This window comes from Peromyscus maniculatus, chromosome 3 (assembly GCF_049852395.1).
Source record: "Peromyscus maniculatus bairdii isolate BWxNUB_F1_BW_parent chromosome 3, HU_Pman_BW_mat_3.1, whole genome shotgun sequence".
In the NCBI taxonomy this organism is placed as follows: Eukaryota; Metazoa; Chordata; class Mammalia; order Rodentia; family Cricetidae; genus Peromyscus; species Peromyscus maniculatus.
This window is the reverse complement of record NC_134854.1, coordinates 110,618,081-110,631,246: the sequence shown is the minus strand read 5'-3', so window position 1 is coordinate 110,631,246 and position 13,166 is coordinate 110,618,081. Positions and strand designations below refer to the sequence as shown.

Below are 13,166 nucleotides of genomic sequence, written 5' to 3'. Positions count from 1 at the left end.
GACACAGAGGTTAATGGAGGACACAGTGAACCTAGTTGGTGCTAGTATGTCTTCTGGCCAGGCCATAAAACAAGAAAGCAAGAATGACAGAGACACTTCTTTTGGATTTTAAATCCTTTTAGCTGCCACTCTTGCCATAGCAGAACTGAGGCCAACCAGCAAGATGTAGCCCCTATAGGCTCTGGTGAAGCCACAAAAAGCCCATTAACTTCACACCTTTACCTGGATTCTTAAAACAATACTGGGCATGGTGGCACATGCCTTTAATACCAGCACTCATGCGGCAAGGCCAGCCTGCTCTATGGCAAGCTCCAGGACAGCCAGGGCTACAGAGAGAGACCCTGTCTCAAAAAACAAACAAAAATAGTGTGGTAATATAGGTCCATGAACAGGGCTTCACACACACACACCAGCAGCCCAGCAGGACTGGCGGCCCAGACATCACTGGTCAGCCAGACAAGAACACAGCAAGTGTGGAGCCCTAGACCTTCACTCTGCCTTGTTTAGGTAGCACTAAAACTAACTTCAGGGACTTCTCTGGGGCTTTTTGACAGTCTCCTGATACTAACAGAAGTACTCTGTCCCTTGGCAAGGACCTGGTTTATGGAAAGAGGGAGGCTCCATGTCTTGGTGGCCTTTGGCTTATAACAGTTTATAGACGAAAGACGGGAGAGAGGGCCCAGTAAGGAGGCGCCTTCTGCAGGTCGTTGCTAACGGATAGCATGCCACCCAGCTCTGTGTGCAGGAAGCCAGGCCTGCAGGCTCACTGGACAGCCAGCTCTGGCCACCGAGCTGCAGAACTGAGTAGGCAGCATCTGGGCTGGAATCAGCTCTACAGTCTTCCTAAGAAGATTAAAAAAGAAGAAAACCAGTTGATGGGGGGCGTGGCTCACACCTTTAATCCCAGCACTTGGGAGGCAGAGGCAGGAGGATCTCTGGGTCAAGGCCAGCCTGCTCTACAGAGTGAGTTTCAGGACAGCCAGGGCTACACAGAGAAACCCTGTCTGGGAGCTGAATGCGGGGGCTTGGGGGGGCACGACCATTTTTCCAATGCTGGCAGTAGACCTCTCATAGATGAGTCTTGTCCCCTTGGACATACCACATGAATGATAAAGTTTTGTCCCCAGGGAGCAAAGAGCCACGCAGCCTCCCACCCCTTCTTCCCCCTCAGTTCCATGCATGCATGCTTGTGCTTTCCCATCATCTCTGAGCACATGTGTACCAAGCTCTGTGGGATGTGGGGTATAAAGAAGAACCCCTTTCCTTGAAGGAATTTTAATCCTTTGCAGGATTAAATGGACAAGCTATCAGGTTTTAACACAGGGTAGCCAAGCTCAGAACCAGGAGTTCTACCTTCCACCTGGGGGGTTGGGAAAGCTACCTGAAACAGGATGCAGACTGGAACCTGGGTTGATAGGGAGGAGTCCCCCAGGGGACAGAGGAAGAGGGTGATGGGGGCATGTAGAAGGATCACTGAGGCTTGAGATCATTCCATCTAGGCGGATTCTGGCTGGCCATGCATACCCACAGATGCCAGCTAGATATCTGCCTTGATGTTGCACTATAGGTACTTAGGAATAATGCAGGTCCTTATGGGAAGAATGAATAGATGGATTTGTTACTGGTTTGGTCTCAGTAATTAACTCTTTTTGGGGACGGGTTGTTTGTTTGTTTGTTTTTCTGAACCAGGGGCTCACTATGTAGCTCTAGCTGTCTTGGAACTTGCTCTGTAGACCAAGCTAGCCTTGAACTTACAGAGATTCTCCTGCTTTTCTCTACCCTGGGATTAAAGGCATGTGCCACTACCACCTGGCCAAACTTTGATTTTTTTTTTTTTTTTTTAAAGACAGGGTCTTACTAGTAGTATACAGCCTGGGCTGACCTTGAACTTTCTAAGTACCCTAGATCCTCCTTGAACACATGCTTATCCTCCTGCCTCAACCTTCCGGACAGCTGGGCTTACAAGGCATATGCTACCATGCCCTACTGGTGATGCTTTTTTAAGATGCTTTCAAAGTAAGCTATGAGTTCTTGGTCCAAGGACTGCCTTTCTTAATCCGTGGATACAGTGATGCTGGAGGTAGTCTGGGTCTCAGGTGTATCTGTCTCGGAGAACCTCACCATCCTGGGCAGCACTCTAGCCACTGCTTCAGTGTGGAAAGGAGCTACATCATGCTGACTGCTGGTCTGGGCCAGATCCTTGTGTGCTGCTCCTCAGATCCGACTCCCTTAGGTAGGAGGAAGTCCCTGAAGGTGATGAGGGCTAAACTATTCAAGGCATGCCAGACTAGGCTGTAGAGGTGAACAGTAATAGATCCTACCCTCTTGGGCAGGGAGCCCAGCTCTTCACAGTGACCATTCTGTGCTTGTGGGGATGGGTTTCTATGAAGCAGCAAGCTCCCATCTTGTGCCATTTGGAATTGGGGATGTCCAGACTGGGCAGCAAGGTGCAGCTTGCTTGCTTGCTTTTTTGTTTTGTTTTGTTTGTTTGTTGTTTGTTTGTTTATTTGCTTCTCAAGGCAAGATTTCTCTATGTAACCGTCCTGGTTGTCCTAGTACTCTCTTTGTAGCCCAGGCTGGCCTTGAACTCAGAGAGATCCACCTGCCTCTGCCTCCCAAGTGCTGGGATTAAAGGCATGCACCACCACTGCCCATCTAGGCGCAGCTTTCATAAAGCCTAATCAGTGGAACTTCCTGGATGCCAGTGAGCAGAAGGCTGGCACTGCTGGCTCAGAGGCTGAGTAGACAGACCCACCCTCCGAGAGCAGGGGCTGCCCTGGGGGAGCGTGCTGGAGCCATCTCGGAGGGAAAGGAGGAGTAGCTGTGTGGGAAAGAGGCTTGTGAGGTACAGAGGGCTGCACAAGTGGAGATTGTAATTCTTATCATTGTTTGTATCCAATTCATCAATCACCAGGAGAGAAGGAATGCGGGGCCTTTTATCTACTGCTATGAATCAAGGAGAATAGGATATGTTTTTCCAAAAGGGTTTTAGGGTAAATGAGACAGTTTCTACTTTTCAAAACAATCTATCTAGGGTGCTTGGCCAGATTCAAGCCTCTTTAGTAGCAGTGAGATGTTTCTGCATCTTAGCAGGAGATAGCCCAATGGCCCAGGGCATGCACCTCAGAAGGGGACAGCCACTAGAAGTGACTGGAAGAAACCGTCCTCTACTTGTGGCTGTCAAGAAAGAATAGGTTTGCCTGGTTAGAGTGAAAGATAAATACTTACCTGTTTCTTTTAAATTTTTGTTGGTTTGGTTTTGGCTTGTTTTTTGAGGGGTGCAGGGGAGGTTCAAGACAGGGTTTCCTTGTGTAGTCCTGGCTGTCCTGGAACTAGCTCTGTAGACCAGGCTGGCCTCAAACTCACTGGGATCTGCCTGCCTCTGCCTCCCAAGTGGTGGGATTAAAGGCGTGTAGCACCATCTGGCTTAGTTTTTAATTTTGAACAGATAATTCATTCATTTCAAAGGTTAGAATGTAGGAAAGATATATAGTGAAAAATTCTCCAGGCACTGCATGGCCTTCCCCTGAGGCAGCAGCTTCTCTTGATTCCATGTACCCCTACTGCACACAGCTTTGCTAGTGCCCACCCAGTGTCCTGTGACCTTCATACCGTTTCCTCTTTGTGGTCACTGTGGCCAGTGGGAGCCATGCTCCATTTTTCTGCCTGTAGGCTGGGACTTTGAATTGATCCAAGGCCGTGGCTACCGGACACTGACAGTGGGTAGCCTGTGTGCTGACATTTCCCACCTGGACAAGCATCTCTAAAGGACATTTTCCTAGAAGCACCATGCGTGCCTGAGAGATCTGTGAGTGCATTTTCCATAGTAGTTGCCAGAATGAGGGACACTTCTTATAATAGGGTCTGACTTAGTGGCTGAGCACAGTATCTACAGAGTGGGTTGGTGAGGACAAGAACCAGCCAGGTAGAGAAGGGGTCTCACTCCCAGCTGTAATGAAGCTCTTATTGACAAGACTCTGGCAGGCTAGGTACAAATGCAGCTAGGCTGAGTGCAGCGACATATGTGGGAGAAGACAGCTCATGATAGAATCCATTCAGGATGACTGCCCCCCCCTCCCCCGCCGCCAACATATATGCTTCTTGTCAGCCTGAGTACCCACAAAGAGATGAGGGGGCAGCCAAAGTCCCCGGCAGGGATGTGAGCTTTGAAGAAATGGGCCTGGCAAGGTAGCAGGGGCCAGGGACCATAAGGAATCTTGCTGGAACTAGACCGACAGGGGGCATCATTGAGGGGAGATGCATACTGCATAGTGAGCAAAGAAAAGCTCCAAGCAAGGCCTGTGGGTAAGGCGGGATGGCGGGCCGGATGAGACTGCTCCCTAGAGACTCTCCTGGGGGAAGCCAGAGCCACAGGAGCCTCGAAGACAGGGGCAGGGAATATGGCCCAAGGCCACCTCTGCCCCTCCAGATCGCTGACCCTGGAAGATTTGTATCTTGGCTTTAGCATGGGGCTTCTGAGGTTGCCATGACTGTTGATCCTTCTTAGTGCCTGTGTTAAGGAATATGGTGAATATTTAGTAGTGGGTCAGACCTTCTCCCTAGTCTGTATACATTATTATATATGAGGTGGGCACAGCACTTCACCCCAGAGTCAGTTCTTAGCGTGCACTACTAATGCCTCCTTTCCTATGTGGGGACAGGTAATGGATGACTACAGCGTGATTGGACGTTCCCTGTTCAAAAAGGAGACCAACATCCAGCTCTTTGTGGGGCTTAAGGTGCAGCTGTCGACAGGGGAGCAGGGTATCATCGACAGTGCCTTCGGCCAGAGTGGCAAGTTCAAGATCCACATCCCTGGTGAGTGCAGTTGCATCTGTGCAGAGTGTGGGGGAGATGGCAGGCCCAAGCACCATCGGGACAGCATTGCTAGCCTTAGCTTCTGGCTAGGAAGCCAGTGAGTCCTGAGAAGGTCTGGGCAGGGACAAGGTCAGGGTTGAATTTTATCCCACTGTTTACTGTTTTGGACACACCTCAGGTTCCTGGTGAAGTAGGTATTGATCTTACAGAGAGCTCAACGGAGGAGGGAAGGGGAAGCCTTCCAGGACTGGCACAGCACCATGGTGCCCAGTAGGTTCAAGCAAACTGTAGAGACCATCAGGCTCAGGGCCGTGTGCGTGGCTGTGTCAGGGTGTCACCTGCTTCTGGAGGTGGAGCCTCTGGGTCTCTTTCCTGTAGTCATCCTTTAGGTCATGTGTGTATTTATACAGTCGGCATTTTATTGAAGCTGACTGTGTATCAGGCCAATGCTTGATACTAGAGGTATGGAGCTTGTGGGAGAGGACAGGCAGTGAGCTAATAAATATCCACAGACAGCGCAAGACAAGTGCACAGGCCTGAGCTGGGGTGTGCAAGGTGTGTGAAGGCCTGAGCTGAATCTTAGCTGGGTGTGGGAGGGGTGGCCTTCAAAGGTGGGCATGCACTGGTGTGGGAGTGATGCAAGTGTGAGGTGGGCGTGTGCTAAGTATTTGAGGGCTGCAGGTCTGAGGGTCCTGAGTGAGAGATCTGGGGGTGTGGGGGAGTCATATACTGGCTGTGTGAGGGCTGCATGTCTGAGGTGATGTACTAAGTACACATGGGCTGGAGGTCATGGGCCGGACTATCCTGGGAGGTTGAACAGGTAGTGCACAGGTTACAAGCAGGGCCTACGCATAATTCCTTATGGCACAGGAGGCACTGAGGGGTCTGTTTGTAGTGAGTAATGCATTGTGATCCTCAGGCTTTTACCCCCACATACTTTGTACTATGACAATTTTCAACTGAACAAAGTTTAAATATTTACAGGGCCCCATCTCTGGTAGCACACAGACTCATAGTTTTCTGTGGCTCCAGGACTCTGGGTTGGGAAAGGATAGATGTGAAGGGAGGTTTAGATGAGGTGAGCAAGGTCATCTTGGTTTGTAATTTCTTGGCTAAATCAGCCCTGATTCAAGCCAGAAAGGAGGGCTCATTGGCCACACCTCAGGTAAGGCTAGGGGACCCAGAGGGCCACAGATAACATTGCCCTCTCACAAAGGGAGGCAGCAGTCACGAGAGGCCCTGTCTCTCTGTGCCTCTCTGGGGTTAGGAAGCATCAGGTAGGCCCACAGCAGAGACAAGGACCACTGTCTTGTATAGCCAGCTGCTTACCAGCTGGGCACACAGCTCACAGTGCCTGAGTCAAAGAGTTCACAGCCAGTTCTCCATCCACTCCGCAGTGCTGAGTCCCACTGTCATCCACTCCGCAGTGCTGAGTCCCACTGTCATCCACTCCGCAGTGCTCTGAGCCCCACTGTCATCCACTCCGCAGTGCTCTGAGTCCCACTGTCATCCACTCCGCAGTGCTGAGTCCCACTGTCATCCACTCCGCAGTGCTCTGAGCCCCACTGTCATCCACTCCGCAGTGCTCTGAGTCCCACTGTCATCCACTCCGCAGTGCTCTGAGTCCTCACTGTCATCCACTCCGCAGTGCTCTGAGTCCTCACTGTCATCCACTCCGCAGTGCTGAGTCCCACTGTCATCCACTCCACAGTGCTGTGAGTCCCACTGCCATCCACTCTGCAGTGCTGAGTCCCACTGTCATCCACTCCGCAGTGCTCTGAGTCCCACTGTCATCCACTCCTCAGTGCTCTGAGTCCCACTGTCATCCACTCCACAGTGCTGTGAGTCCGACTGTCATCCACTCCGCAGTGCTCTGAGTCCCACTGTCATCCACTCCTCAGTGCTCTGAGTCCCACTGTCATCTACTCCACAGTGCTGTGAGTCCCACTGTCATCCACTCCGCAGTGCTGAGTCCCACTGTCATCCACTCCGCAGTGCTCTGAGTCCCACTGTCATCCACTCCTCAGTGCTCTGAGTCCCACTGTCATCCACTCCACAGTGCTGTGAGTCCCACTGTCATCCACTCTGCAGTGCTCTGAGTCCCACTGTCATCCACTCCGCAGTGCTCTGAGCCCCACTGTCATCCACTCCGCAGTGCTGAGTCCCACTGTCATCCACTCCGCAGTGCTGAGTCCCACTGTCATCCACTCCGCAGTGCTCTGAGTCCCACTGTCATCCACTCCGCAGTGCTCTGAGCCCCACTGTCATCCACTCCGCAGTGCTGAGTCCCACTGTCATCCACTCCGCAGTGCTGAGTCCCACTGTCATCCACTCCGCAGTGCTGAGTCCCACTGTCATCCACTCCGCAGTGCTGAGTCCCACTGTCATCCACTCCGCAGTGCTCTGAGTCCCACTGTCATCCACTCCGCAGTGCTGAGTCCCACTGTCATCCACTCCGCAGTGCTCTGAGTCCTCACTGTCATCCACTCCGCAGTGCTGAGAGTCCCACTGTCATCCACTCCGCAGTGCTCTGAGCCCCACTGTCATCCACTCCGCAGTGCTGAGTCCCACTGTCATCCACTCCGCAGTGCTCTGAGTCCCACTGTCATCCACTCCGCAGTGCTGAGTCCCACTGTCATCCACTCCGCAGTGCTCTGAGTCCTCACTGTCATCCACTCCGCAGTGCTCTGAGTCCTCACTGTCATCCACTCCGCAGTGCTGAGTCCCACTGTCATCCACTCCGCAGTGCTGAGTCCCACTGTCATCCACTCCACAGTGCTGTGAGTCCCACTGTCATCCACTCCGCAGTGCTGAGTCCCACTGTCATCCACTCCGCAGTGCTGAGTCCCACTGTCATCCACTCCGCAGTGCTCTGAGTCCTCACTGTCATCCACTCCGCAGTGCTCTGAGTCCTCACTGTCATCCACTCCGCAGTGCTGAGTCCCACTGTCATCCACTCCGCAGTGCTGAGTCCCACTGTCATCCACTCCACAGTGCTCTGAGTCCCACTGCCATCCACTCCGCAGTGCTGAGTCCCACTGTCATCCACTCCGCAGTGCTGAGTCCCACTGTCATCCACTCCACAGTGCTGTGAGTCCCACTGTCATCCACTCCGCAGTGCTGAGTCCCACTGTCATCCACTCCGCAGTGCTGAGTCCCACTGTCATCCACTCCGCAGTGCTCTGAGTCCTCACTGTCATCCACTCCGCAGTGCTCTGAGTCCTCACTGTCATCCACTCCGCAGTGCTGAGTCCCACTGTCATCCACTCCGCAGTGCTGAGTCCCACTGTCATCCACTCCACAGTGCTGTGAGTCCCACTGTCATCCACTCCGCAGTGCTGAGTCCCACTGTCATCCACTCCGCAGTGCTGTGAGTCCCACTGTCATCCACTCCGCAGTGCTGAGTCCCACTGTCATCCACTCCACAGTGCTGTGAGTCCCACTGTCATCCACTCCGCAGTGCTGAGCCTCACTGTCATCCACTCCGCAGTGCTCTGAGTCCCACTGTCATCCACTCCGCAGTGCTCTGAGTCCCACTGTCATCCACTCCGCAGTGCTCTGAGTCCCACTGTCATCCACTCCGCAGTGCTCTGAGTCCCACTGTCATCCACTCCGCAGTGCTCTGAGTCCCACTGTCATCCACTCCGCAGTGCTGAGCCCCACTGTCATGTGAGTCCCACTGTCATCCACTCTGCAGTGCTCTGAGCCCCACTGTCATCCACTCCGCAGTGCTGTGAGTCCTACTGTGTTGTCCCTGTGTCAGGCTCTGGAACCACCGAAGTGAACACAACTGGGGTGACTGTGTTCGTGGAGCTTGCAGTGGATTGCAAACTTGTCATCAGGTACCACAACAGTTCCATAAGATCACTGGTTAAACTGTTGCCAGCTCTGGAAGTCTGGAGCTGGAAATCCAGGATGAGAGCTTGGGCAAGGCTTGTCTCTCCTTGGTTTACAAATGTCCCTTCTCTTTGTGTCTTCATGTAGCCATCTCTCTATATCTGTCTTAATCTTGTGTAGACATCAGTCATATTTTATTAGAACTAACATTAACAATCTCATTGTAACTTGATCTCTTTAAAGGCTGTCTCCAACAGCAGTCTCAAGCTGAGGGGCCTGGGGGTCTGTGTGTTTGTGCGAGTGTGGGGCCGCTCGGTCAGCCTGCAGCAGGTGTGAAGACAGACCACATATAGGCATTCTTATATCTGCATTGCCACTAGCCATGTTTATCCTGGGCAGGAAGGTGTACGGTGTTGTAACATCTCACAGCAAGGCCCCTGACTGAATCTGGGGTTTGGAAGGTTTCCTGAGAAGGTGACATGGCTCCCAAGACTGTGCCCAGGACACACACACTGGCCAATGGGCACGCAGCAGACAGTGCATCCTGTCATGGCCTCAATGCCCATGATGTGTGGTGGTGAAGAGCATGGTTAAGCAGGTAGAGTCAGAGCTTGGTATCGAGTCTCACCTATGTGCAAGAGCCAGGTTCATGGTCACTGGTGGATCATAGCTCATCAGTGGGCCACAGGAATGTGTATAGAGGAGCATCTTTGATGCCTTTGGAAGTCAGGGCCAAGGCCTGAGCTGGCAGATGTGGCAGAGCCTGACTAGAGATGCCTTGCACGCCATGTGCTCCTGGAGGTAAACAAAGAAAGAGGAACTGCTGTTCCCTCAAGACTTCCTGCACACATCTCCTCCTGTGTTCCAGCTATGGTCTGTGTCTTGGTGACACCTGAACCCAGTACACTGGTTTTAGCTCCTTCCCAGGAGCAGACTGGTATAGAAAACTTCAGGGCTGGCTTCTTAGGGAAGCCCTAGGGGAAGGGGTCATGGGAGAGAGCACATGACCCTCCCCTTCCAGAGGAGAATGGGAGGTGATGAGGAAGTTCCCCAGGCAACAGAAGAAAACCATCCAGGATAGAAGGAACAAAGAGTGCTAAGTCACAGAGACTGGACAGAGTGCAACATAATTTGAGAATGTTGAATAACAACAGGGTAATAGTCATTGACCATTGTGTCCTGTGGGACATTGTTCTGAGTGCTTTCTGTCTTGTAGCCGTTTACTTTGGTGTGTCCAAAATGCTAGTTTTTAAGCAATGGTACTTCTGTCCCCCAGCAAGGTCTTACAGGAAGTGAAATAGTGGTGGAGGCCCCAGGATACTCCCTGCTGCTCACTCTCTGTTCCAGCCCAGAGGCTTGTCCTTGGATAGTGAAAAGAAGTCACTTGTACTTTGCATCTGGTCTTGCCAAAAACTGGCTATCTTGACTTTGGGTCTGGGTCCTTCTGTCTTGGGGATGCCCTGTACCCCCATTTCCTTCTCCCTGGGTGCCAGTGCTCTGCCATAGTCTGCACAGTACTGGGCCACAGCCTTCTACCTGATGTCTCAGGGCACATGCAAAACTAGGTTTCCCTGTGCAGAGCTCTGTACTCGGCACATTAAGACAGACACTTGTCTCAGTCACAGAGAGCATCAGTGGTTCAGTTATTGGCCAGTGGTTGCTAGCCAAAGAAAACCTCTACCAGTCACATGCCAGGAGCACAGAAGAGGTCTGGATAGGGAAGGACGGAATGGTATGCTCTGTACCAACCATTGCTGGTGCTGGGCACCAGCTTCTGCCCAAGACGTGTTACAGAAATCAGTTTTCCATCTTGTAGCAGTCCTCTGTGGTGGGCTCTCAGAGAAGCTGTCACTCACTCCAGATCTGAGGATAAGGCAGTGTTCGCATCTTGGAGGCTAGACAGGTACTGGCCCCTCCCTGCTAAAGCAGAGTTCTCAGCATGGTGTCTACAGGACAGTGCCAAACAGTCAACGTAGGACATGTTGGCAGTAGCTACTGCACCTATAAATGTCGTCTTTGTCATTTCTTGGGCTCCTTCCTGTTGGGGTGCCTGAGAAGGCCAAGAGGTAAAATGGTCACACCCTTAGCAGTCCCCAGGGGGAGGGAGCATTCTACCCACAACTTTCACGAAGTCTACAGGTGACAAGGTGACCTTCCAGGTCAAGTGCCTTACCAAGTTACACGGCTGGAAAAGGGAGGGACTTTGTCGGGCCCAGCATGTCTGGGTCCAGCAGAGCCCATCTGGATGCTGAGAACTGGGCCTGAAATGGGACATGAGGCTTAGTCTGGGAACCAGGTGGGGGGGGGGGGGGGACCCAGTGCTTGCCATGTAGGCTCCAGATTCGCCACATTCTCTCTCTCCCTCCCCAACCCCTCTCTCACTCTCTTTTTGGTTTTTAGAGATAGGGTTTCTCTGTATTGTCCTGGAACTCACTCTGTAGACCAAGCTGGCCTCGAACTCACAGAGATCCACCTGCCTCTGCCTCCCTGAGTGCTGGGATTAAAGGCATGTGTCACCACTGCCTGGCAATTCACCATATTCTTGCTGTCATCCTCTGGCTGAATTTGGATTGGCACCTGGCCTACTATAGGTGCACCTGGGAGCACCTGTGCCCTGAAGAGGACCCACTCTGAACTGAACTACCACTGCCCAACAATGAATCGGGTCTCCTGGCTCCAGTGGGTCTGGGACGAGGGGCTGTGCTGTGAGTTACTGTTCATTTAGGGCTCAGAGGATAGACAGCTACACGATGACTATGGCAAAGAGCTCTGCCTTCCATGGCACAACTGCCTGTAGCAGAGGCTGCTGCTCCAATCTCAGGCCCTCCATTCAGGATCCACCCACTCATGCCCCCTTCTCTCTGTGGAAGATCTGTGCAGGGAACCAGAAGGATCCAGTGTCCTGGTCTTAAACCAGATTTCACTGGACTCAGATTATGTTAGCCTGAAGAGCTGGGAGACATAAAGTTGCCCACAGTCTCCTCATCTCAGGGCCATGAAGGCTTTTGTTTATGTTTCTTTCCTCGTGTGTGTGTGTGTGTGTGTGTGTGTGTGTGTGTGTGTGTGTGTGTGTGTGTGTGCGCGCTCGCGCACCGAGGCCAGAAGTCAACCTCAATTATTCCTCAAGAGCTGTCTACCTTAGTTTTAGGGTTGGTTGTTTGATTGGTTTTGTTTTTAAGACAGGGTTTCTCACCTGGAGCTCACAAGGCCAGTGTGCTTCAAGCTCTTTGGCCTTCCAGTGCTGGGGTTTTAAGCACACGCCACCACACTGGGTTTGTTTTTACGTATATTCTGAGGATTGAACTGAGGTTCTCTTGCTTGTGCATGTGGCAGGTACTTTACCAGCCTGGCTATCTCACCAGCCCTCCTCCTGGCACTTCACAATACCACAGGTGTGATGAGGAGGGTACATTGTCAGGAGCAAGGGCAGAACACCCCCTGCTCCAACCTGCTTGAGAGTTATTCAGACTGCAATGGCCACAGGCTGTACTATCCCAAAATAAGTGCCACGTCATCAGACCACACAGGTGGGATTGGAAGACCAGTCCCTTCACTTGTCAAATGGCCGCTTCTAAATTCCAGTGGCTGGTCCCCACGGGAGGTGCGATGTCACTCCTTCTCAGCAGCCCTGGCATGTTTGTCTGGCCAGCAGAATTTGCCGGCCACCCACCTGGGCCTGAGGCTGGCATTTGGGAAAGAGTTTCTGTGAGAGCTCAGGGTGCACTGACCGCTCCACACCCAGGGCCCTCACCAGTGAGCTAATAGCCTCTGTCCTAGGTAAGAAGCTTCCGGCTAGCCTCTTCCTGTCTCAGCAGGGGACGTGACTTCTCACACAGAGTCAGGGCTTGACCTGTGTCTATCTCCAAATGGGAAAATAGGAAACAAAACAGTTTTTATACCTGTACCCTTCAAGTAATAGCTCATCTGTCTCAGCTGTGAGCCCGCTCAGGGCAGGAGGAGAAGGCTCTGCTCTCAGTCTCCTTGCTTAGTGACATCACCTGTTTCCTTCAGTTATCATCTCACCTTTCAGAAGAAGCTGGTCCGAATGGTTCCAGCTCTAGCCCACACCCATACTGAGCACCTAAGCTCCTCCGGACACAGTTTGGGTGCTGTGAAGTTTCACTGTAGCCTTCCCTGGTGGAGTGCAACACTAACTTGCCACCTAAACTGAGGCTGGACCCAGAAACCCAGGGCTCCATAAATGTTCGATGTTTCCAGCACCTGGGTTATGAACAACATTAGCAGAGCATCTTAAGTTTACTGTATTATGAACAGTGTTTTCTTAGGATTGGTTCTCAGAAGGTAAACTCTTCTAATTTTCCACAAAGAGAACACCAAATATTTAGAAGTTTCCTGCAAGCTCCTGGCAGAGTAATCCCCAGAAACATTGGGTCGCCTCACCTCACACTCTTGTCAGCCAGGTAGATGGAGCTGGATTTCAGCTTTCCTGTCCCAGGTGCCCTCTCTACTCAGGGCTTATTTACATTTCTTAGGTGTCTACTAAAGTCAGT

The 13,166-nt window shown here is 52.1% G+C and overlaps 1 protein-coding gene across 3 annotated transcripts in view; it reads left to right on the top strand.

Moving 5' to 3' along the window:
- The window catches only part of Eefsec (eukaryotic elongation factor, selenocysteine-tRNA specific), a 210,441-nt gene that overhangs the window by 177,321 nt on the left and 19,954 nt on the right, over positions 1–13,166 (top strand). For 2 of the 3 annotated variants that reach the window (XM_006996141.4, XM_076567282.1), the window contains exon 6: positions 4,662–4,818. The exons of the other annotated variant lie outside the window; for it this stretch is intronic. In XM_006996141.4, coding sequence (XP_006996203.1) covers positions 4,662–4,818 — 157 coding nt within the window. The remainder of the gene's footprint in view (positions 1–4,661; positions 4,819–13,166) is intronic. 3 annotated transcript variants of the gene reach the window in all.